This window comes from Bombyx mandarina, chromosome 08, assembly GCF_030267445.1.
Source record: "Bombyx mandarina strain Sakado chromosome 08, ASM3026744v2".
NCBI lineage: Eukaryota > Metazoa > Arthropoda > Insecta > Lepidoptera > Bombycidae > Bombyx > Bombyx mandarina.
Window position 1 is genome coordinate 14079037 of NC_143215.1, and position 25362 is coordinate 14104398.

Genomic DNA, 25362 nt, shown 5'->3' on the forward strand with positions numbered 1-25362 from the left:
AGATGTCTGGGCTTTTTGGTCGAAGCACGAGGTATAGGTTGTTTTAATTGTCAAGTTTAATTTCATATTTATTCAGGTTCAAACGTGTAATAAAGATGGCTAAGTAATCTCTCAGCATCTGTAAAAGTACGAAGTGTGCGAAATAAAAACTCCGAATGCGGTTTTTTAGATTCTCCAAAAAAGTATACTGAACTTTTTTTTTTTTTATATTGCTTAGACGGGTGGACGAGCTCACAGCCCACCTGGTGTTAAGTGGTTACTGGAGCCCATAGACATCTACAACGTAAATGCGCCACCCACCTTGAGATATAAGTTCTAAGGGTCTTAGTATAGTTACAACGGCTGCCCCACCCTTCAAACCGAAACGCATTACTGCTTCACGGCAGAAATAGGCAGGGTGGTGGTACCTACCCGCGCGGACTCACAAGAGGTCCTACCACCAGTAATTACGCAAATTATAATTTTGCGGGTTTGATTTTTAATACACGATGTTATTCCTTCACCGTGGAAGTCAATCGTGAACATTTGTTGAGTACGTATTTCATTGGAAAAATTGGTACCCGCCTGAGATTCGAACACCGGTGCATCGCTACACACGAATGCACCGGACATCTTATCGCTTAGGCCACGATGATTTCGACTTAGGCCACGATGACTTCTCTCTCTCAAACTCTCACAAAATTCCCTGAATTTTCCTGGGACCCATTTAATTTCATTTCGTATCGTTTTAATCAATTTGATTTAATACCCGATAAATCCACTCAATATGGCTAACAATTCAAGGAGTATTCCATTTTTCGCTTATCGTGGCTCTGTGGGTGTATAGCGATAATCGGGTATGTTTTATAAAATAAATAAAATATTTGCAGAATGCATAATTTATTAGATAAAAAATTAAAGATAACTGATTATTTAATGTAACAATAAGTATTGGTTTCATAATCACAGTTTCTTTTACAATTTAAATAAAAAAACTTCCTGTAGCATAAATATACATTCAAAACCATATTATACATAAAAAACAAGCTGAATAAACGTGTAAAAATGTAAATTATAATGTGCTACATAAATATATACATTAAAATAATAAATCAGCGGGTCGACAGTATTCCTAGGCAACATAACATAAGTAGCATTTGTAACCTTAGGTCTATCTATATTTTTCAAAATGTTACTTCCATGTTTAAAATTCTCTATGGTTAGTCTATATACGTGTTTGTGATTACATTAGTTTTAATGTTTCGATGGCGGACAGTAGCTTCTCGATCTCGCCCTGAGATTGAGCCAGTTTCTCGGTGTTGATCTTTTGCACTTCAACCGGCACTTTTGTGGTATAATCTTCTGCAGTCATCGCTTGTTGAAGCTTGTTGATTGTTTGCAAAAGAGTTTCCTTCTTCTTTTCCAATTTTGTTATTTCCTTTTGCGGGTCTATAAGGCCCTGTTTGATAAAATAATATAAGTAAATCACTAATTTCGAACAAAATTTACTGATTGTGCTAAACAAAAATGAAATGTAATTAAAATTGTCATCAGTACTTTTTAATCTATATATAATGATATTGGGTACTCCAGAATAAATAAACAATAAAAGACTTAATTGCGTTTTCTGTTATGTGTATAATGAGAAAACAACATTTAAAGCCCTTAATTTAATAAAATTATTATATTAACAAACTGAACTTTCTTTTTACTTAATGTCAAACTTCACTGAATGACATTTAAGAAAAATCCTTTTTATAAAACTAAAGAGTTTTAGACTATGAAGGTTTTTCTTTACATCTCCCCCCCTTAGGGAAACAATTACGTGTAATTGTTCATGTAGGAACTGATACTGGAGATAATTTTGTAATGTGATAGAGGTTCGATTCCATTTTTTTGTGTCCGATATCAACTAAATATATTGAATTTGAAATCTTTTTTAGAATTTTGAAGGGTCCAATTCTCAATTCATCCATTTTTTTCCTATTTAATCGATTTCCATTTTCTACATAAACTTGGTCTCCAACTTTCAGTTCACATTCTTTTCTATTAATATCAAATGCTTTTTTGTTATAATTGTGAGATTTAACTGTATTCTCAAAAGCTAATTTTCTGTCTCTCTCAAGATCTTCAATTGTACCATTTGCTTTTAGTTCCAGTGGTAAAACATCCACATTTTTACCTTCCAAAAGGTATTTAGGGGCAAACCACGTGACCGTGTGTTCAGTTTCATTGTATTTTTCCACACATTTCTGTGCAATCGATGTCCATGCTATTTTTTTATTATTTTCATTAATTTTACATCGAATCTTATTAACTAAAGTTTGATTCAATCTTTCATTAAGCCCATTTGAAAATGGTGCATCTACAGCAGTGAAAACCATTGTAATATTTTCCTTTTTCAGAAAATCTTTAAATTCTTTCGAATTTATGCCAGGATATTGGTCTGTTAATACTATGTCAATATTATAGTTTTGTGTCACACTTTGTATAAGTTTTATAAAATCTCCAGAGCTTTGGTTCTTAGATGTTAAAATAAATGCATATCTTGTAAAATGATCTACTAAAAGATGCATATATTTTTTTGTAGATCGTGACCCTCCAAAACCTCCAACTGTGTCAATAGATACTATCTCGAATGGAAGTGTTGCTGGACCCAAATGTGACATTAATCCAAATCTTGACTTTCTTCTTGACTTATTCCTTTTACAAATTTCACAATTTTCACAAATATTTTTAATGTTTGCGATCATATTTTTGGCCTCGTAAAAAGGCGTAATTTTTTTTATTAATTGCGATCTCCCTATATGGCAGTAGCTGTTGTGAACAGCTTTTATGAAATTCTTACTAAATTCTTCTGTAAGTACGATTTTTTTTCTTCTTCTGTTTAACTTGTAATATATTCCATTTTCGAAGATATGTTTTCCATTTCGTAGATCTGTATTTGTGTTCTGATCATTTTTTATGTCATTTAGGCTTATTAAATTTACCACTCTTAAAAAATCATCAGTGTTTTCATAAGACTCTAGAACAGGATTTCTGCTCAAACAATCAGCTTCCTGATTCGATTTTCCTGGATAATATTTTATTTCAAAATTATATTGAGATAAATAGTACATCAAATCCCCTAGTTCTTCATCAGTTCTGGCTCTAACATTCATATTCTCTAATGGTTTATGATCTGAATATACTATAAATTCTCTTCCCATAAGCAAGTGCTGCCAATATTTCACAGCTTCTTTTATTGCCAGACATTCTAGATATATTGCCTTCTTTTTCTTCTGGGCCTCTGTTAGTTTTTTTGAAAAATAAGAAACAGGTTTACTTATACCATTTTTTTCTTCTTGTTTTAGCACCGCTCCCACTCCTTTGATACTTGCATCCGTGTAAATATTTATCGGTAATTCAGGATCGAAAATCTTTAAAACTGGTTCTGAACATAGCAGTTCTTTTATTTTATCAAATGACTTCTGACATTCTGTAGACCAGATAAACTTCACATCCTTTCGCAACAGATTGTGTAACGGGTCTAGTATAATTGCACTATGAGGTACAAATTTGTGGTAAAAGTTTACTTTTCCTAAGAATTGACGTATATTTTTTCTTGTTTCTGGAACTGGGAACTTTTTTACTGCGGTTAAGTAATCTTTTAGAGGTTTAACTGAATTATTTTCTATTATATGACCTAAATATTTGGCGGAATTATTTGCAAAACTGCATTTCGAAAATTTCAGTCTAAATCCTTCTGTTAGTATTGCTTCCAATAGTCTTGATAGGTGCATTAAATGCTCTTTAAAAGTTTTCGAAAAAATTAAAATGTCATCTATAAAATTCACTACAAAACTCGAAAGTTTATGTTTCCTAATTACGTTACTCAATATTCTTTGGAAAATGGCAGGCGCTGTCTTTATTCCAAATGGAAGACACGTCCATTGAAAATGGCCTTCTTGTGTAACAAATGCAGTTTTGTATCTGTCTTGAATTTTCATTGGAATTGACCAAAAAGCTGAATTTATGTCAAGGGTTGAAAAATATTTACAATTTACAGTTTTTACCATCAAATCCTCTATCAATGGAAATGGTTGAAATTGGGGTACAATTATTTTGTTCAATTCTCTGAAATCTATACATAGCCTTGATTTTCTCCCATCTTCTTTTTTATATGCCAGAGTTACTGGAGCAGCAAATGGGCTGTAAGACTCCTCGATCAAATTCCTTTTTAATAGTGTTGATATTTGGGTTTCTATTTCTTTTCTATCTTCAACCGTGCATCTGTAGGGACGTTTGAAACAATACTTATCCACCATTAAGTCAATATGAGCTTCATAATATTTTACTGTCCCCACGTCATACTTATCTTTGGCGAAGACTGCTTTGTATTTTTCTACTAATTTATTAATTTCCGACTGCTGGTAGGCATCAAGATGGCTTACAACTATTTCAAATCCTTCCGAGTTTATGTGTTCATTAAAGTTAATCTCACCATTGTATGTAGAATTAATTTCTTTTTTTAATACTTCAGGTTCTGAAAAACCTCCTTCATTTCTGTTACTTAGTACATTAGGAATTTCGACAGTTGTAGGAGAATAATTATAGCTTTTTTTATCTTTCAGATTTTCTTCTGAATTGTAGCATTGTTTAATTTTTAGTTCTTCCGTTTGTATTAGTTTGAATTTTTTTATACAATCCAAACCAATTAAAAAATCATAATTAAAGTTGACGTTATCTATTATAAATACATCCATAAAACCTTCAATATTATAGATTTTTATTTTTAATGTTACAATACCTTTTGTTTTCTTCTCACCATTAATAGTTTTCAAATTAACTTTTTCTATATCACCTGAATTTCTTTGGGTTGTATTTTCAATAATTTTGCATTGATCAAAGACACATTTGACCCAGAATCATAAATTCCAGATACTTTTAAAGTATCATTTAATGTTAACTTGACTTTTATTAATGGTGGCACCTCTAGTTTTTTGGATTCTTCTCATTTAATTCGATTTCTAATTCAGAATTATTTATGTTTCGTACAACTGTTTTTTTATTATTTTCCTTAAACCAACAGCTTTCTTCGGGATGGTAACGTTTACCTTTTTTTTTCCTTTAAACATATTAAGCAAGGTTTTATTTCTTTATTTTTTCTATAATAATATGTAGTATCGGAATATTTAATATCAAATTTATTATCAAATTTATTTTTCCCTACAAGATGTTCTAGTCTTCCGATTTCGTTATAAAGATCTTCTGTTCCCTGTATGTTTTCCCTATCTATTTTGTCAGCAACATAATTAGGTAATCCGAATGCTATCAGGTCTATGAGTGTCCCAGTATCAATCGACTTCCTGACTTCTAGCAACAATTTTTCTTTCTTTAAAGCATAGTCAAGTAAAGATCCAACTTGATATTTGAAAGCTAGAGCATATTTAACGGGTGACCAGCCTTTGCTTGCAAATGTCCTGCAAAAATTTTCTTCCCATTTTTTCCATTCTGAGTCTAAATTCAATTTCATTAACATACAATTATACCAATCTACACTACTGTACTCCAAAAAAAATTTTAAAATTTCTATTTTGTTTTTGTCATCTATTATTTTAAAACGCTCACATTCCTTATTGAAATCTTTAATCCATTGTGAAGCGTTTGGATTTCTCCCAGAAAATTTTTCAATTATGAATTCCTTAGAAATTTTGTTTAAATTTTGAGTTTCCGTTTTATTTATTTTTTCTTCAAGCATTTTTTCTAATAATTTTTCAACGTTCTGATTCGAATCGTCAATAGACTTAGCATTGCTCTCCGAAATTTCTTCCAAATAAAAATCATCAAATTGTAAATTTTGATCCTCGTCTAAATAAATTCTTGACATATCATTTGTCAAAGTAATCCATACTTTTCTGGTTTGGTGTCTTTTGTTTAAAGATTTTTTTACCTTTGCATAATTTGAAGTTTTTGTAATTTCTTCATGAAAGTTGGCATTTTGATATTCGGTTGGTATCCCAAAAATCTGTCCATCAGGTGTAGCAATTGAAGTTATGCATATAACATTTGATTTTCCATCTTCCGTTGATTTCACAGCAAAATCGAACCTTAATTTTTCCATTTTATTCATGGTGTTGCAAAAAATGTTGTTTTATAATGATATTGGGTACTCCAGAATAAATAAACAATAAAAGACTTAATTGCGTTTTCTGTTATGTGTATAATGAGAAAACAACATTTAAAGCCCTTAATTTAATAAAATTATTATATTAACAAACTGAACTTTCTTTTTACTTAATGTCAAACTTCACTGAATGACATTTAAGAAAAATCCTTTTTATAAAACTAAAGAGTTTTAGACTATGAAGGTTTTTCTTTACATATATTATATTATGGCAAAATTTCTAGATTATCTATGGCATTCCTTTTGACTGAATTTAGTTTTAATTAATTACAAGAAATGAGCAAGTAGTGTGATTAGTGATAATCTGATCCAATAGTCAATCCGAAATATAAAATATTATTTTAGGAGAATTATAGTTTTTTTTTCCTTTACTCTAAAGATATGATTAAAGGTAGACAGTGACATGGCTCTGTTGTATTTATTGACTATGCCAATAAATCCTAATAATTGCTTTTTTTTTTGGATTGAAGGATTACTGTCCCAGAGGCCTTTCCAGTTTCATAAGGACAGGTGGGTGAGCAATGGCTCAGCCAAGAGGGGTGAGATTTGCTAACAGCCGCCCGAGCGCTTCCGAAGGAGACCTAAACAACGCAAGAGCAGCTGCTTCGCGAATGAATCTACTACCGGATCGGAATGGCGACCCGCTGAGAAGATCCAGAGAGAAACTCAGCGGGCTGATGCATGGGTTAGGTTGCATGACGAACTCTTTGTCGAGTTCAACAGGATCCTTTCTGTGCAGTAAAATATAAGTGTAAAACTTACTTTCAACACCAAATGTAATTCGATCTTGTCCGATACAGTCAATATAGCACATCCTATAGGTGGAGCATCTTCGCTCAGTTCACTGTTGGCCAGAGACTGCAGACTCTTGAAGATCCCTCTCAGGTCGGCGGCGTCCAGTTCCGGGGACACGATGAGGTGTACTGTCGTCTTCTGTTTGTTGGTCAGGTTGTATTCGACGCGAGTCGAACGGATCAGGTGAACCATTTTGAGTACCGTGTCCACTGTAGATTCTAGTTCCTGCGAACGCCACGGCGTATCCGGATCCTGGGAATTTATTTGTATATTTTCATTTTGAGAATTAAACTTTCCTATGTCACTACACGAGGTCAAAGTATTAAGGGGTCATCTATAAATTACGTCACACGTTGATGGGGAATGGGAGGGGGGGGGGGGGGCGGTAATCACCGAAATGTGACAGTGTGACAAGAGGCATGGGGTCAATAATTTGGTGACGTCACATGTTAAAATTTGAAATATTAAAACGTGAAGTTTAGATGTGAATAAAAAGCTTTAAAAATCTAGTTATTAATAATTTAGTATTCTCGCTATGAGATTATGACGTAAATTATGGATGGCCCCTAACAGGGTTGGTATTTTCTTTTGCGGGTCTATGAGACCCCTATGCCAATGATTACTTTATTTACCTAATAACTACTGTTCAGTTTCTGAACGTTAAAAGGTCAGCGACGTACGCCATGACACTTTTTCTCTTTCAAATAAGCATTCATTTTATATCTTTTTTTATATCTTTAATTTGTCATTTACGGATAAATAAATATCTCAAAACAATAAAAACAGTCCACGCTCAATTACCACAACGCAACATATGAAAAACGCAACATCGGCTGGAAAGCGCAACAACTACGATTCGCCTTTTTTAGAAATATTCAACATCTCAAATTGTTTACAGCAAACACCTTTTCTCGCTTTTGATTAAGTTTAAAAAAACATGTACATATTAGGGCAATTTAGATTTCTTTAAACATACTTATGACCTGGAATTAACTCTTAGGTGTGTAAGTGATCAGAGAGCTTTCAGTTTTTACGTTTCGCTTGGTTAGCTTTGCTTAGTTTTACAAGAGCGTCTTGGCTTACCTTTTTTTTTCCTACCAAAGCTGGTAGCCTTGAGAAGCTATACTATATGAGCGTCGCCTTAACTAGTAGGTAAGCTCACGGGGCTCAAACCTGATGATGTTGCTAACACGAACCCTAGCACGAGCAGTGCTTCGCAGAATCTACCACCGGATCGGAAACGCGACCCACTGAGAAGATCCGGCGAGAAATTCAGTGGGCTGTGTCTGAGGGTTAATTTACTCGTCGAGCTCTTTTTCGCAAGCGACGGGTTCGACGAGAACGATGACCGGTGCTTGAGGTGCCTAAAAGCACCGTTAGTGGATCGGGAGGATCCGAAATGACGTGTTTGGGGCGACGTCGACTGCTTTCCATTCTGTCCGCAGGATCGGGAATGTAGTTACCGGCGGCCACGATCAGAGGGTTCTCGTGTCGTGCCGCTTTATCGAAGTGGCGCATGGACGCCGACTGCAGATACTTACTGATAGACTCTAAGTCCAGGTCGTCATGGAGGTTTGGCTTACCGTCGGATAGTCCGCGACGCAGACGGAGGGGCAGCTCCGGTCCCTCCGCGGCAGCCGCTGGAACAGCTCCTCGGTGACGAACGGCATGAACGGGCTGAGCAGCTTCAGGCCGTACTCCAGCGCGGTGTACAGGGTGCGACGGGCGCGAGACTTCTCCTCCTCGTCGCCAGACGCGAACACCGGCTTCAGATATTCCTGGATATAATGTACATTTAGTCGTCTCATTATTGGTATTATAATGTGTTTGCAAACACAACAAGGACATGAAGAAACCTTTTTATTTAAGACTAGCTGACCTGGCAGACTTCGTAGTGCCTCAATCGATAAATAAAATAGCTAGACTTTTGTATAAAATAAACTTAAAACAAACAAAAGGAATTCGTCTGACGGTGGACACATCAAAGGAAAAACAAAATTGTTATTTTTACTTCATTCCGAGCATTTTCATATTTATCTACCTTTTAAACCTTCCCTGGACTTCCACTAATAATTCAAGAGCAAAATTAGTCAAATCTAAATTAGTCAAAGATTGTTTATATTGTCGTTTGTACCTACAATCAAGGCGCTGTCGTGTATGTTTTTTTTTTTATTGCCGTTGTAGGCAGACGAGGACATGGCCCACCTGATGGTGAATTGTTACCGTCGCCCATGGACTTCAGCAATGCCAGGGGCAGAGCCAAGCCGCTGCCTACCGCTTAATACTCTCCACTCGTTTAAAGGACATGTCATAGCGCTCGGGAAACACCGTGGAGGGGAACTCATTCCATAGCCGGACACTAAGTGCTGTGTACATGTCCCACGTCCTTACGGATCCATCAGATCCAATAACCTTTGCATTAGACGCTTTCAGCTCTAACACTAGGAGCAGGCTTAGGGACCCCGGTAACCGTACTCGTCGAACTCGACAAAGAGTTCGCCGTGCAACCTAACCCATGCATCAGCCCGCTGAGTTTCTCGCCGGATCTTCTCAGCGGGTCGCGATTCCGATCCGGTAGTAGATTCATTCGCGAAGCAACTGCTCTTGAGTTGTTAGGTCTCCTCCGGAGGCGCTCGGGTAGCTGTTAGCAAATCCCACCCCTCTTGGCTGAACCTTTGCTCGCCCACCTGTCCTTGAGAAAGTGGAAAGGCCTCTGGGCCACCAGTAACCAGTCCTTAAATCCTAAAAAAAAATGTTTAAATCGGCCAGCGAGCCTCACCCGGGACTCACCAGGTAGACATCGCACAGGTCGTAGAGCCACAGGTTGTAGCAGTGCGTGGTCGCCGCCGGGAACTCGTAGGCCGCGAAGCCGCCGTTCACTCTCTGGACCGCGAGCGCGAGCTTGGACAGCATCCAACGGTCCATGCGCGATAAGTCCGCGGGTAGATCAGGACCGTGCACCTGTTGGTAATTTAACTGTTAAATAAATATCGAACAGACTTTTTTTTTATTGCTATTCATCTACGTGGACGAGCTCACAGACCACCTGGTGTTAAGTTACTGGAGCCCATAGACATCTACAACTTAAATGCGCCACCCACCTTGAGATATAAGTTCTAAGGTCTCAAGTATAGTTACATATAGTCAGTTTTATGGCGCCTGCAAATTTTGTACCTACAGAATTGTAAATTTCGGGGAGCGCGGTATCAGCGCCGCGCCCGCGGGTTCGTTGATCCGAGCATCAGCTGTTTTTGATTTTGTGTTTCATTGCTGGTGTTTTTTTTTAGTAAAGTAATGTATTTTTTATGAAACTATTGTTTCATTTATCTGTACTAACCTGATGGAGCGTAAATAATGGTAATAAAATGGATTTAAAAATGTTTTTTTTTTTAAATCAGGGTCGATTTTTTTCCCTCCCATCATCAAAAATGTCATTTGTAATATCGTCTGTCTTCGTTTTCGGAAGCGGTCTCCTAATAATAACCCAGTATAATCAATATTTAGTATAATTTATATTTTTTTCTTTTAACATTCCATTTTCGTGACATTATTTAAAAGTGAAACTATCTTTTACTTTTATTGGGGGAATTCCCGAAAAGTATTTTATTCTTGAAAATATAATTTTCTGCGGCTTTTGTAGTAAATTTAATTAGTCCGCAAAGGTATGTAGTTTGGACAGCCCTGCCTAATAATATTAAAATCGACTTTTTTTTATCTATTTCGATTTACATCGTCTCAAACTTTTTCGTATGTGTGTTGCATGTCGCGTGACGGTCGGCTGCGGAGTAGGGATAAAGTGAAAAGCGCTCGTCAGAGCAGCCAAGGCCAATATGGCGCCGCCTATAGTTCGCAGCAGCTGACCGTGTAGTGTATAGAACATTACTCATTTGTGCCAGTGCTCTACGCTCTTTTGTTTATTTTTGTCAATGTTTAATGTAAATATTGTTTGTCAGAGGTAAATGTATATAATGTGAAAAAAAGTTTCACTTTTACCGGGGTTTCATAAAACCACACAATTCTTTTTGTATTTAAAAAGAATAGTGTCGGAATTTTAAGATCATACTCACTTCGTACGTGGAGTCCTTCGGGAAATACATGAGGGCGAATTTGGTCGCGTTCCAGAGTTTGTTGCAGAAGAACCGGTAGCCCTGCACGCGCTGGATGTCCAGGTTGAGGTCGCGGCCCTGGGTCATCGCGCACAGTGCGAACCTGAAAGGGGATTCTCATCTTAAGTACCCTCAACGTTTGATTGTATTTCGTATAACTATTAGCCATTTTGATAATGCGGCACGACACTAGAATCCTCTTATCGTGGTCGCCGGAAATTACATACCCGATCCTGTGGACCAAATGGTAAACAGTCGACGTCGCCCTAAACACGTCATTACAGATCCTCCCGTTCTATTAACGGTGCTTTTAGGTACCTCAAGCACCGGTCTCGACGAGTAAATTAACCCATAGACACAGCCCACTGAGTTTCTCGCCGGATCTTCTCAGTGGGTCGCGTTTTCGATCCGGTGGTAGATTCTGCGAGGCACTGCTCTTGCTAGGGCTAGTGTTAGCAACACTCCCGGTTTGAGTCCCGTGAGCTCACCTACATGTCAAGGAGAAGCTGAAATAGCCTCTCAAGGCTATCAGCGGGAGAAAAAAGGAGGGAATGGATGTATAAGTGAACAAACAGTCGACGGTACCTGAGCGCGTCAGTGCCGCACTCCGGGATGCCGTTAGGGTAGTCCTGCTTCTGCCCTTGCTTCGCCTTCTCCACTTCCCGCGGGTCCAAGTTCGAGTCTTCCAGTTGGCGGTGCAACTCCTCGAGGGTGACTCCTCGCACCACGTCCACCGGGTCGATGACGTTGCCCAGCGACTTGGACATCTTCCGGCCGTGAGCGTCGCGGACCATCGGGTGGAGGTACACCTCTCTGGTGGTTCGAAGATTACGTGATATACGTGGTTTATGGGTTGCATTAAAGGTACAAACATGATGATTCACATGATTTAAAAAAATACATTAGCTTTTTTTGCCCTTATAGGCAGACGAGAATATGGCCCACCTGGTGGTGAGTGGTTACCGTCGTCCATGGACTTCAGCAATGCCAGGGGCAGAGCCAAGCCTATCGTTAAGTAAGGCCACAAGCCTCGTTTGAAGAAGAACATGTCATAGCGCTCGAGTAACACCGTGGAGAGGAACTCATTCCAAAGCTGGATGGTACCTGGCAAAAAAGATCTCTAGGAAACGCACTGTGGATGACCGCAGTGGCTTCACGTAGTATGGATGAACTCTACTCCGGTGGCGAGCGGTGCGATGATAAAAACGAAATGATGGAATCATCTCAAACAATTCCTCAGCTGACTACTCAACTCTCATACTTGTCTTCAAAAAAAAACAACTCTTAAAGCTATTTCAGTTTTGCTCACTTAAAAGGCAGCTTCCCCATGAGACGTTGTCCGAAGAACACCATCCTGGCCACCCAGAAGAACAAGATGTCGTGGCCGGTCTCCAACAGAGTCCCAGGATAGAATGCCTGCGGGAGACAGTGACCCTGAGATGGAGCCGATCAAAATAACACGAATGGTCTAAAAACCATGACACGGTGTGCTATTTTCGTGAATGCGAATCGAATGTAAATGAATTATTTTTATTTTTATTTATTTATTTATTTATGTACACACAGAAAACAAGACACAGTACAGAGTAATAGGAAAATTATGTACAAAGGCACTGCTTATTTCTTTGAGAAATCTCTTCCAGCAGACCTGCGAGAGGATAATGAGAATAATAATAAAAAGTGATGAGTGTGTGTAGAACAAATAACACATAACTAAAATAATAAATACAACATGAGAATTATAGCATATACACATAGCAAATATTACAAGTAACACAGTAACACTCGTATATACGAAGAGTATAGAACCATGATCATTCGGTTGATGAGAGATAAAATTGTTTGACCTTGTATTTAAAAACAGAAACAGACTTGCAAACTCGGATGTCAGCCGGCAACGAATTCCACAGTCTGACCGCGTGCACAGTAAAGGAGTGAGAATAGAAACTGGTTTTGTGGGAAGGGAACAACAAAACAGAACGTTGGTTGGACCTGCAGGAAGCATCAGGAGAACGAATGAAAGAGAATCGCTCACGTAAATATAAGGGAGAAGTGGGCTTATGTAAGATATTGAATAGGAGACATAATATTCGAGTATTCCTACGAAGGCGTATAGGGGAGCCTTTAAGTTCTTTGCGAAAATGAGAAACATGATCGAATTTTCTGAAATTGTATATAAAACGGATACATAGAATTATGTATTTCGCAAAACTCCTGGTTGTTGGGTTTGGGGGCATTTGGTTTGGGGTCGTTGGGTTTAGGGGCGTTTGGTTTGGGGGCGTTGGGTTTGGGGTTTGGTTTTACTCGAAGTGAAACAGTGAAACACCTGAAGCGAAGCGGAAGAAATGAATTAAGAATTTTAATGTGTTCTATGAGTGTTTTAGGTGATAAATGCAGTTTTCCGTTGTGCTTTGGTGGAACTTTTATTTATCCCGAACCCTAGCGCGTAAAAATACCAATATAATAATACCAATAACAAAATCAGATACAATGATTTCAAGGATCGACATCCTCAGCATGGCAGATGGTGAACTCAGCTTGGCAGATGGTGAACAATCACTTTTATGACGGTCGCGTACCTTTAAGTCGTCGGTCTCGTCAGGCCATCCGAATATGGAGAAGGTGAAGAGTCCGGACGAGAACCAGGTGTCCAGAACGTCTTCGTCCTGACGCAGCGTGACCTCCGAAGCCGAAACTCCGAACTTCGAGACGGCTTTGGCTAAGGCTTCCTCTTGCGTGTGACCAGATACCCATAATTCTTCTTCTTTATGCTAGAAAACATTTTAACACTAATCATACCAACACTTACTGGTACCTATTTCTACCATAGCGGGTAGAAACAAAAATAATATAATAACTGTAGATTAATTGATAAGAAAAAGTCATGAAGTCAAATGTACAAAAGCAATAAGATGATACGTGCATTTTCAATGCAAAAGTTCAAAATGGGTCATTTGACCCGTTATGATATGTTTAGTGTTAATTGATTTTAAAACAATGTTAATTCAAATACTGAGGTTTTTATTTTCTACATCTCAAAAATATAAAGAAAATAAACGCGACAATATAATTGATTTACAAGAACAAAGTAGATAGGATTAAAACCTTTCTTTTAAATAAACATTTTTTTATACAGCATACCAGATTATTTTAATACTATTGAGTTAAAGTTGTGATAATTATTCGAAGCTATCTAGAGTAAGATTAGGTATATACATATCGACGCTTGAAGTCACGTTTGCCTTTCAAGCGTCGATATGTGTTTGAATGAAAAATTTGACATTAAACACAAACACATTTTGATGAAATAAAAAAATCGACATTAAATTAAGTTAAAGGCAAGGGCAAAAAAATATTAATTCAACACTAAAACTTATCATAAGTATTTCAATAGGTGGTGCAAATAAATATTATAATACTTTATGAAGTGCAAATAAATATTATAATACTAATTCATAACGAGTCATTGTTACACAGCTAGAAGTAAAAAATAACAAGAAACCAATAAAAACATGCGAATGACAATGTTTAACAGTCTTCATTAAGCCATCTCATAAACTTTCAATTTTTTGTAGCCATTTAAGTATAAATAATCATGTCATACAGCTTGGAAAATCATCTGGAAAATTGAAATATCATTTTCTGATTCTGAATTCATTGCGGATCATTCAATTAAATTTTCTCAAATAGATATTAAACAAAAAATTTAAAGAAGCTTTCAACTGCTAAACTCATTACGAATACTCTAAAATAATAACTTTGAACACAGTCTAAAAAAAGTGCACAGACTACTAAAACTTAAAAGTGTACTGGCAACAATATCAGATATTTTTCCAATGGCAACACTATCCATAGTGTAGGTTCGAGCGTTAATCATCTTCATTTCATTTCACTCCATATTATCATTTTTCATAAAAATAAGAATATAAATTAAAATAAGACATGACCTAAAGGTCTTAGTTACCAGGTAAAAAAATACTTAAAAAAAAAGGTTCGAGCGTAATAAACATTCAAGCACGCGCATGCCGAGTACGCAACGTACGTGTGCGCGGGCGGAGGGCGCGGCGGTGGGGGCGGGGGCGCGCGCTCGCACGCGGCGGCTCTTCTTGCGGCCGGAGCGCGAGCGGCGGCGGCGCGGCGCCGTGTTGCCGCCTGCAACGACGTGCGCTGCCTCCTTGACCACAGACGACATTACTTCACACAGACTCTCCTGTCTCATTCATATACATAGCTCTGTCCCGCTCTGACCCCGAGCGGTAACCGTGGGTAGTCACTAGCTAAATTTGCACCAAAAGGATAAACTTGTTTTTAACAATTATAGTGTATATTACAAAAAAAAAACCTCAAACCTGTTGATCAGCGGGCAGTGAGACTTTGTACGCCGGAATCCTGTGTCCCCACCACAGCTGACGGGAGATGCACCAGTCTCGTATGTTCTCCATCCAGTGGTACCAGGTCTTCTCGTGGACGTCCGGGATAATCTTCAGCTCCCCGGTCTTGACAGCCGCAATAGCGTCGGCCGCCATTTTATCGCAACGGATGTACCTGTTTTTAAAAAAATGGAAAATCTAATCACTAACAGCAATCGGATCAAAGTCAAATCAAATAGTAGTCGATGAAGCGCGACGGGTTTGATGAGTTGGAAGTAATTTTCAATTATTTGTATTGTTCGGTGAAAGGCATGTTGTGCGACAGAGGCCGACGTTGCCACTCCTCGCGGTCCCCAAGAGCCCCCCACCTCGAGGTCTGCTGGAGCCACCCCCCTCCCGCGGTTCCCAGCAGACCTCACACCGCGGTCGCTGCAAGCCGTCCTCCGCCGCGCGCGGTAGAGTTCACGGCTGCCTCATGAATATTGTCGGAACTGTTACATATTATACTTTGGTTAGCGCGAGTGAGTTGCGGTCTCACTGTGCCAAATATTGACAAAATTAGATACCGCAAGATTCAGGCTAATTTGCGCCAAACTTTTCAAATTGCAGGTACGTTAATTTTTTCAATCGACAGTAAGTTCTTAAGCAGAGCTGCGAGTCCTTACCACTGAGGCTTCAGCATCGGTTCGACGACATCCTTAGACCGACTACAGAGCGGCACCACCATGGTGTTATCCTTGGTCTCCTTGTACAGTTTCAATTCCTCGAGCTTCTTGACGATCGCTTTACGGACGTCGAAACGTTTCATACCCTGTTAGAATTCATGATCATTTTGTATCATGGGGCTGAGCTGTTAGCTTCATTTAGGAACTGTTCAAGCTATGAGCTCTGTATTTAGTGTGATGTCTATGGACTACAGTAATCCCTTACACAGATCGGCCGAGAAGCACTTGTCCAATGCACTAACAACTCACATTTACAATTACACTTCAGTTCATTTTATTCAATTTACCATTACAGGTGCTTATCGTCCTTGACTTACCATCCACAAGAATCTGCAAAACCTCCGAGATTGCCCGTTTTCAAATATATATTTATGGCAACACGGACGATGAAATAAAAAAATTAAAAAAAAAGTTGTTATGTGTGCAAGTCACACACGGTAGAAGTGAAACTTATAAACAAGATATAGATATAGATATACTGACTATCCCACTGCACAGGAGCATACATATGGACAATGTTTAGTAGACGATAGTGGGGATGCTACAAAGAGTCGCACAAAGGGGAGACCGAGAACGTCTAATGTGTTCTATCTCATTCTCTCGCCGGCTGAATCCTATACATTTATGTGTTTGTGTCTCTATGGACTTATTTTTTCGTTTCATCGAGTTTGAAATCACAACGATTCTAAAGAAGTTTGACTTCAATAAAAAAAGATTTTTTTATTTATTGCTTAGATGGGTGGACGAGCTCACAGCCCACCTGGTGTTAAGTGGTTACTGGAGCCCATAGACATCACGCAAATGCGCCACCCACCTTGAGATATAAATTCTAAGGTCTCAAGTATCATTACAACGGCTGCTCGACCCTTCAAGCCGAAACACATTACTGCTTCACGGCAAAATAGGTGGGGTGGTAGTACCCACCTGCGCGGACTCACAAGAGGTCCTACCATCAGTAGTAATTACAACACAAAACATCGATGCATACCGCGAAGGGGCCGCAGTTGTCGAGCATTGTGCCGTCGTCGGACAGGATGTTGATGAGCGGCAGTTTGTGCCGCTGGCCGAGCTCGTAGTCGTTGGGGTCGTGGGCCGGGGTGATCTTTACTGCGCCTAAAGCAAAACCCACATTTTAAGTTCACACATTTTCTTTTTATTGCTTAAATGGGTGGACGAGGTGATAATGAAGTTAAAAGGGATAGGGAGTCTTTTTGGGGGGTAGGGGGTCTCTTAGGGTTGGGCCTGGCTCTCTTACCGCCCCCCTTTTATACGGGGGAGGAATCAAAAATTGGGGCGTTGCGTAGAGTCTTGGGAGGATTTGTAATTTCATCTAGGAGAACTCTTAGACACTGACTGAGCTCTCGCTATAGTAGTTATTAAGTAGGTGGAAAATGTGGGCGCTAAAACATAACTTATTCTCAAAGTAGTAGGACAGACAGTAAGCAAAATAAATTTGGGGGCCCCTGCTTTAGATAATGAGGTAGACTTAAGAAAAACTGAATGGATTGCGTGGAAGACGATATGTGTAAGAGGGGAGTGAGCAATGAAATGGTATGTGATAGAGGAGTTTTGAAGGAGAAAGCATGTTGCACCAAGCCCAGGTGACTGGGAGAAGGGCAGGAGAATGATGATGATGATGGGTAGACGAGCGCGCGACCCACTTGGTGTTTAATGTTTACCGGAGCCCATACACATCTACAACGCTATCCCACCGGGTGGTGAGTTTTAAGGTCTCAGATTTTACAGTACAACAGCTGCCTCGCCCTGCAAACCGAAACGCATTACTGCTTCACGGCACAAATAGGCAGGATGGTGGTACCTACCGGTGCGAACTCACAAGACGTCCTACCACCAGTAAGCATTTTCAAAAGTCCGGACACCCTTAGGTCCTCCAGTCTGGCGTCGGTAACGCGGGGACCGACGTACGAAGGGAAATCGTGGGCAGAGTGTATTTTATACAGATCAATATTATAGTAGTGAACCTTGTTACCACCATACCACTGAATCTGAGACGGGGTTCCTGGTCAAAGTCTCTGTTAAAGGTGTCTGGTGTTCAGGTACTGTTACCAAATGATAAACTATAAGCAATATTAACCTGTTCCAAAAGCCATGTCCACATATTCATCAGCAATGATGGGCATCTTGCGATTGCAAATAGGATGAATCAAATTCTTGCCTATCAAGTGTTTATACCTAAAAGCAAAACCATAAATTCACTTAGTATGACTACGGCAAATTATTCCAAAGCCATGGAAGTTAGCAAATTAGCATAGCCGTGGGCTCCCAATCAATCTCTGAAAATAAGATTTTCATTGGACATAAATTAATTTAAATATCAATCTTCATTGTATGCAGTACATTTAAACTTTTTTTTTCTTAGATGAATGGAGGAGCTCACAACCCACCTGATGTTAAGTGGTTACTGAGCCCATAAACATCTATGACTTAAATGCGCCACCCACCTTGAAATATAAGTTCTAAGGTCTCAAGTATACACACATTAAATATTTGTGACTATTTTTAAAAAGAGAATGCAATATTTGTAATATTTACTTACAATATAGATCAGGGTATATACCTGGCATCGTTAGGGTGGACAGCCACAGCCACATCGCCAAGCATGGTCTCTACTCTAGTGGTAGCCACTATCACCTCCTCATCCGAGCCTTCAACTTTGTATGCAAAGTGAACCAGTACTCCGAACTCTACCTAAAAATAATTACTAAATATTGACTTAAGAAACTTCTTCAATATTATTAACATGATGTTTTATGTACAGGAAGGTTTTTGAAAATATGTTAGTTTTTGCAATTTGCATCTTTCCTCAAACAATTGTCTTTGTCATTAGATTCCAGACGTATTGGGGCCCAGTGGCAGTATGCCTCTCATACATAAAATGATTTGGCTCAAAACTGGCCACATCCAGATCTTTGGCCTTATTGAATGTCGCATTTAGATAATGTGAAGTATATTCATGGATGCTCACAGTTCAACTTTTGTCAGCAATTTGGCTGAAGAAAAGTTTATGGATATTGTCAACCTTGAATATCACTATTCACCTTAGAGCGAGACATCAAAATCTTAATCTATACTAATTAGGAGTGGGTAATATCGGTTTTGCCGCGTATCGAATCGTATCTATATATCGAGGATCAATATCGGATATTGAATCTATATATTTTCTGAATCTATATATTGATGGATGCTAGTAGATTTTCTCGATTCATGATATTTGAGATTTGCAATATACCAAAAGAGTGTAGATTTCAAAAGTTTAATACAAACACAAGAAATAAACTCAATTATTTGGATTCAACTAAAAATAGAAAAATGTGTACTTTAAAAATCAAACACAAAAAACTTTTAAGTATTTATAAACACTTGTCCAAAAATTCTAGTTCAAGGTCAAAGCGCGTGAAATTAAATTCAACGATGCAAATAGGCTATACTGCATTCAAGTTAGGGTCGAAAGTTGAAACTTCTTTCCTTAATTGTATCCTGCTGATACGCTAAGAATAATCTACAGACATATGGACTTAAATATAAGGTTTACAATTGTATGGATAATGCCTGTTTCTGTTTCATTCATCACATGATATCCCTATCGTGCACTCACTCACTCTGGCCGATTCGATACGAACCAAACGAATATTGCTGATATTAACGAATCGGTACGATATGGCGATGCGCATCACATCGAGCAATATCGTGTATCGGCTGATATCGATACATAGATTTCGATTCACGAATCGGTACGATATGCCGATGCGCATCACATCGAGCAATATCGTGTATCGGCTGATATCGATATATAGATTTCGTGCGGGGCGATATCGGATTCAACGATATTGCTGCGATATATAGATATTGAATCTATATACGATTTATATCACCCACTCCTAATACTAATATATAATTCTACAGTGGTTTTTACGGATGCTCCGTTATAACTACTGAACCAAGCTTCCGACTGACTTGAGACTTGGTATCCATGTAGAAAATACATGTACTTAATGGATAGACTAATATTTCTACGAATGTTGGACTCTCTACACCGTTAATGATGAGAATCTTTGTAGGGGTGAGAAATAATAACGTTAATTTTAAATGCCCAGCGAAGCGGACGGGTACAGCTAGTTATATTATAATAAGATCTATTCTACTCTTTAGGCCTTGCTTCATAGCAGATAGCAGCGCGATAGAACTACATGAAGTAAAGATAATAAAAAGCCATCATACCTTCTGTTCATATCCTGGTATTGCCAACAGAGTTCTTCCAGTCAATTCTAATTTATCTACTTCTATGTCAGAGATAGCGCTCTTCAACGTACAGGACCAGTTGACCAATCGGTTCGCACGATAGATGTCTCCAGCGTCGTGCAATCTTATGAAGGCCTCATTAACAGCTCGGCACATTGATGAGTCCATCGTGAAGCGGACTCTGGACCAGTCGTAGGAAGAACCGAGAGACCGAAGTTGCTCGTATATCCGGACTCCTTTTCTGTTATCATTTGATTTACTTTAACTGTGCTTTTTTTTCCTACCTAAGCTGGTAGCCTTGAGAGGCTATATCAGCGTAACCTTAACTAGTAGATGAGCTCACGGGGCTCAAACCTGACGACGTTGCTAACACGAACCCTAACAAGAGCGGTGCTTCGGAGAATCTACCACCGGATCGGAAACGAGACCCACAGAAAAGATCTGGCGAGAAACTCAGTGGGCTGTCTGAGGGTTAATTTACTCGTCGAGCCCTTCGTCGCAACCCGTCGACGGGTTCGACGAGAACGATGACCGGTTAATTGTGCAATGAATACACTACAACGTTAATTATAAACTACTGTCCAGACACCATCAAAACTTAGTCTGGTTAAAAATAAATGTAAGGGTGATGTAAATGCATTGAAAATAAATCAGCATTAGAACAATTTCGGACAACACTAATACAACAGTGTTATAAATGTAGTAACATTGATTAAATTTTTATTTTTATCAAATTTTATCAACAGCTTCTCACTGGGTTTATCAATACAACTCACTCATTCTTCCAGTCCCACACTCGTTTGATGAACTCTTCTCTGCCAAGTTCATGCCGAGTTTTCTTCTCTTCTTTCCAAAGCTTCTTTTCTACCACAACTTGTGTAGCAATTCCGGCATGGTCACAACCAGGATTCCAAAGTGTTGTACGCCCATTCATTCTAAACATATTTAGTATTAGAGTTACTACACTTTTGAACACCTCAATTTTAATGTGCCCTCTTTGCCCAGCAATATGATTTAATAAATAAAAAAATTAAAAAAAATTGTTCAAAAACGAAAAACAATTTTTACTAGAATATTTAATACATAAAACAATGTTTTTATAGAGATATAATAATCAAGTTACTACAATACTCAGAAAAAAAAACATTATTTATGTCTAAGCTAATTTAAGAAAAATGATGGGATGGTCAGATAAATCCACAAATCACCATCACCAAGTAACGGTCTTGCCTATTTTGCCATGAAGTAGTCGTTCATTCTACTTCAAGGAGGATATTTCTTAAACTATATAATAGACCTCAACCTCAATGTGCTGCTTTTCATGATGCAAGCTTTACGAGCTCGAGTGACACTTTATATTAAATGGGGTATGAACTAATTTGACAAACTACATATATAACAAAAATGGATTACCTATGCCACCTAGTTAGTGCATCTTCAACGGCGTTGGTCAGTGCATGTCCAAGATGCAGTGTTCCAGTGACATTAGGAGGAGGTATAACCATCACGAAATTACCCTTCGGATTGGGATCCAATATTGATTTCCTCTGAAAAAAAAATTTTTTTTCTCCCTTTAACATATTACTGTTACTAATGGTGATATCAAAATAGAAACATCAGAAACATGCTTTATTAGCAGTCAGGGCGAAACAATTCCTTCCAAATAATCTTGATTGTTTTAAATGAGGTCTCTGATAAATAATACATATCTTTTGTACAAATTTAACAATATTCAACTCTTCCAAAATTATACTTATGTAAATAAAATACATCTTTACTGGTATAAAACATGATTTCCAAATAAATTATTATAAAAAAGCAAATTGTTGGACAAAAGCCATAAGAGAAATATTTACACACTATAACCAGTTCATTCCAATTTTAACTTAATCACTAAGCTAAAATTTCAAAACCTTTTTTAATTTGACATTTTAAAATTTCCAGTCTTGTCTAAATTTAGTATTAAAATAGATTACAACTACTCACACCATACTCTGGCTTAAAGAAACCCTGTTTCTCCCACCATGCATACCATGCAGCCTCAACATACCGTGGGCTGTAGGCATCGGGCATAGCACCATTGATGTCCTTCATGTCACCAAGCGCTGTGTTGGCCGTATACACTGCCGCTTCTTTTGATTCCTTAATTTTTTTCTTAAACAAGGATTGATAAATTAAACTTAATTTACAATTATTATTTTTTTGCTTAGATGGGTGAGCGAGCTCACAGCCCACCTGGTGTTAAGTGGTTACTGGAGCTCATAGACATCTACAACGTAAATGAGCGACCCACCTTGAGATATAAGTTCTAAGGTCTCAGTATAGTTACAAGGGCTGCCCCACCCTTCAAACCAAAACGCATTACTGCATATCATACAGCACGGTTTATTTAGCTTGTTTAAGCTCTAATTTTAATTTTTTTACAGTAATTTAAAAATCTGGATTCAGGCAAAAGATATTACTTCATAGTTAGGCTTTTTTTTTACATGTTCACTGGTAGATTGGAGGCTATTCCAGCTACGCCCTGATGGTAGGTGAACTCACTGTCTCAACCTAAGAAAATTTGCTAACACTTTTTCTAGCAAGAGCAGTTCCTCAAACAATCTACCACCGGATCGATCGGAATTGTGACACACTGAGAAGATCAGAGAGAAAAACTCAGTAGGCATTGGTAGAATTAGAGTACAGTTCCCATTTTTTGTCATGTTGTCATTTTGTCATCTTTGTCATGTAAAAGCTTTTTCAAGGTTTTCTTAGTTTAAGACTGTTATTACTTGTTGTCTCACAACATAGAACCTTAACTTAGGACAAACTAGGCTAAGGCTTTTCATTAACAGAATTTATATACAAATGCAGAAATGTTAATTCTTTCCATAATCAATCAATAATCAATAATGTTCACGATTGACTTCCACGGTGAAGGAATAACAGCGTGCAATAAAAAAAATCAAACCCGCAAAATTATAATTTGCGTAATTACTGGTGGTAGGACCTCTTGTGAGTCCGCACGGGTAGGTACCACCGCCCCGCCTATTTCAGCAGTAAGTTAAGCAGTAATGCGTTTCGGTTTGAAGGGTGGGGCAGCCGTAATGACTATACTGAGACCTTAGAACTATATCTCAAGGTGTGTGGCGCATTTACGTCGTAGATGTCTATGGGCTCCAGTAACCACTTAACACCAGGTGGGCTGTGAGCTCGTCCACACATCTAAGCAATAAAAAAAAATAAAAAAAATCAAGAAAAATAAATATTATCTATAATATTACTGGATAGGAAAACTAGCGTTTAATACCATAATGAATTTAATGAAAAATATTAGAACTGATGTAATTTTAGTAGTTAATTTCTTTTCACTTTCACTTTATAACCTATTTGTTACTTTATAACCTATGTTGTCTGTTTAAATCAAAAACACTTTCTTCATGGTTATTTTATAACTTGAATATAATATATTGTTTCTATAAAATTACAATAAATACCTCTGGCTTTTCTTTCGTAACAGCTGGTGCCGCGCTCTTCTTGTCCAGCTTGGCTTTGAGTTTTTCTAACTTAGCAGCTTTCTTAGCTTCTTTTTCCAATTGTTTGGCAGTTTTCTCCTGCGGCTGATCTTCCCCAGTATTTTGGGATTCATTGTCAGTCATCTTTACAATTATTATTTAAGTAATTCACTCCGAATTACAGTTCTCCTCTACACAGCAACTACAAAATTATTACACTTCGGTGGCACTTTATCTCTATACATAATAAATATGTGTATTATGTCTATGACTCTATACAATTGTGTGCTGCGTGGTTTTGACATTGACATTTAAATATTTTTTATGGGATCTTATGACTTGGTAACTAAGACCTTTAGGTCAAGTCTTATTTTAATTTATATTCTTATTTTTATGAAAAATGATTTAATATCAGTGAAATATAATGAAATGAGATGAGATGATATGGGATGAAATATAATCTCAGTAAAATGCTGGTTATAAAATTTACTGAGACTTTTTCAGTGGGCTTTTTGGAGGATCCCGAGCTCCTCCAGCTACGTCCAGCGGCTTTGTTTCATTTTCCCACATTTTTTCACTTTCAAATATATTAAACAGTTAATAAACCATCATTAACTACATTACATACAAATAGACAAAATAAAACAAATAAGACGACTTCACTCCTCGCGTTCCCGCTAAAAAGTTACATTTGAAACCAAATAATACAATTAGTCCCAACTCTCGGTTTGTAAATAAAATATGATGAAAATTTAATTGTGCATGATTTGTTTAAAAAATATATCCCATGACCATAAATGATACACTTAATAAATAAGTTCACGAATCCATTGTTTTATTTCAGTTTTCAAAAATAACAAATTTTTGAAGTTTTTGAAAAAATTTATAAAAGAAATGATTTAAATATTTTTAATAATAGGACGTTATTTATACCTATTTTCGAAAAATAAATACTTTTCTTCTTGTTTTAATATAAAAGCATCTGAAATATGAAAGTTCTATTATAAATATTAACACAAGCATTTGTGGTAATTATTAGTTTTTAAAATAAATAAAATAAAAAGATTACAATAATTTTTGTGTCTGTCCAAAGTAGTCCAAACCAACATGAAACCAACCATTTTTGTTTTTGTAACCTTCTTGACAATGATGCTCATCATTAAAGTCTTAGCAAAGCTACTATTTAAAAATAAAGTAGTTACGGTCTTAATTATAAATTACGTTTATATAGTAGTTACATTTTATGCTACGTTTAGAGGTACATATACCAATATTTTTGTTTTTATTATCTATACAAATATATACGAACCAGCTCTCGGCCCACTCGGCCAAAACTCATTGCTGCTTCGCAGCTGAAATAGGCACGGCAGTCATCTGAGCTGGCTCACACTTCCTATTCGTATATTATATATATTGATACCAAAGCTATATACATACCCCGCGTATAATTCATATTGCATCTAT

At 37.6% G+C, this 25362-nt stretch overlaps 2 protein-coding genes across 4 annotated transcripts; both read right to left on the reverse strand.

Moving 5' to 3' along the window:
• Positions 1 to 862: 862 nt before the first annotated feature.
• On the reverse strand, positions 863 to 24190 carry ValRS (Valyl-tRNA synthetase). 3 transcript variants are annotated; one of them, XM_089729272.1, is made up of 19 exons: positions 23881 to 24190; positions 22388 to 22555; positions 21815 to 21948; positions 21178 to 21336; positions 20381 to 20642; positions 18720 to 18850; positions 18237 to 18334; positions 17130 to 17254; positions 16082 to 16227; positions 15396 to 15591; positions 15089 to 15217; positions 13626 to 13817; positions 12356 to 12462; positions 11632 to 11859; positions 11008 to 11149; positions 9731 to 9901; positions 8524 to 8718; positions 6908 to 7192; positions 863 to 1438 (listed from the first exon to the last, which is right to left on the reverse strand). In XM_089729272.1, exons 1-19 carry the CDS (start codon positions 24040 to 24042, stop codon positions 1223 to 1225), a joined length of 3246 nt encoding a protein of 1081 aa, XP_089585398.1. In that variant the 5' UTR covers positions 24043 to 24190; the 3' UTR covers positions 863 to 1222. The 3 variants fall into 3 exon arrangements, with proteins under 3 accessions (XP_089585398.1, XP_089585397.1, XP_028035964.2); XM_089729271.1 differs by having other exon boundaries at positions 15089 to 15220; XM_028180163.2 differs by lacking the exon at positions 15089 to 15217.
• LOC149502582 (uncharacterized) lies at positions 4822 to 6233 on the reverse strand. Its single transcript, XM_089729273.1, has one exon. The coding sequence runs from the start codon at positions 6089 to 6091 to the stop codon at positions 5072 to 5074; it is 1020 nt and encodes a 339-aa protein (XP_089585399.1). The 5' UTR covers positions 6092 to 6233; the 3' UTR covers positions 4822 to 5071.
• Positions 24191 to 25362: the final 1172 nt, after the last annotated feature.

Bases quoted from the DNA above. Each gene is read 5' to 3' on its own strand.
- LOC149502582 (XM_089729273.1), bottom strand. From the start codon at position 6,091: ATGAATAAAATGGAAAAATTAAGGTTCGATTTTGCTGTGAAATCAACG.
- ValRS (XM_089729271.1), bottom strand. From the start codon at position 24,042: ATGACTGACAATGAATCCCAAAATACTGGGGAAGATCAGCCGCAGGAG. The intron at 13,818-15,088 runs GTACGTTGCGTA...AATGTTTTCTAG, and splicing joins CGCCCTCCGCCCGCGCACAC to CATAAAGAAGAAGAATTATG. The intron at 12,463-13,625 runs GTACGCGACCGT...TGTCTCCCGCAG, and splicing joins ACGAGACCGACGACTTAAAG to GCATTCTATCCTGGGACTCT.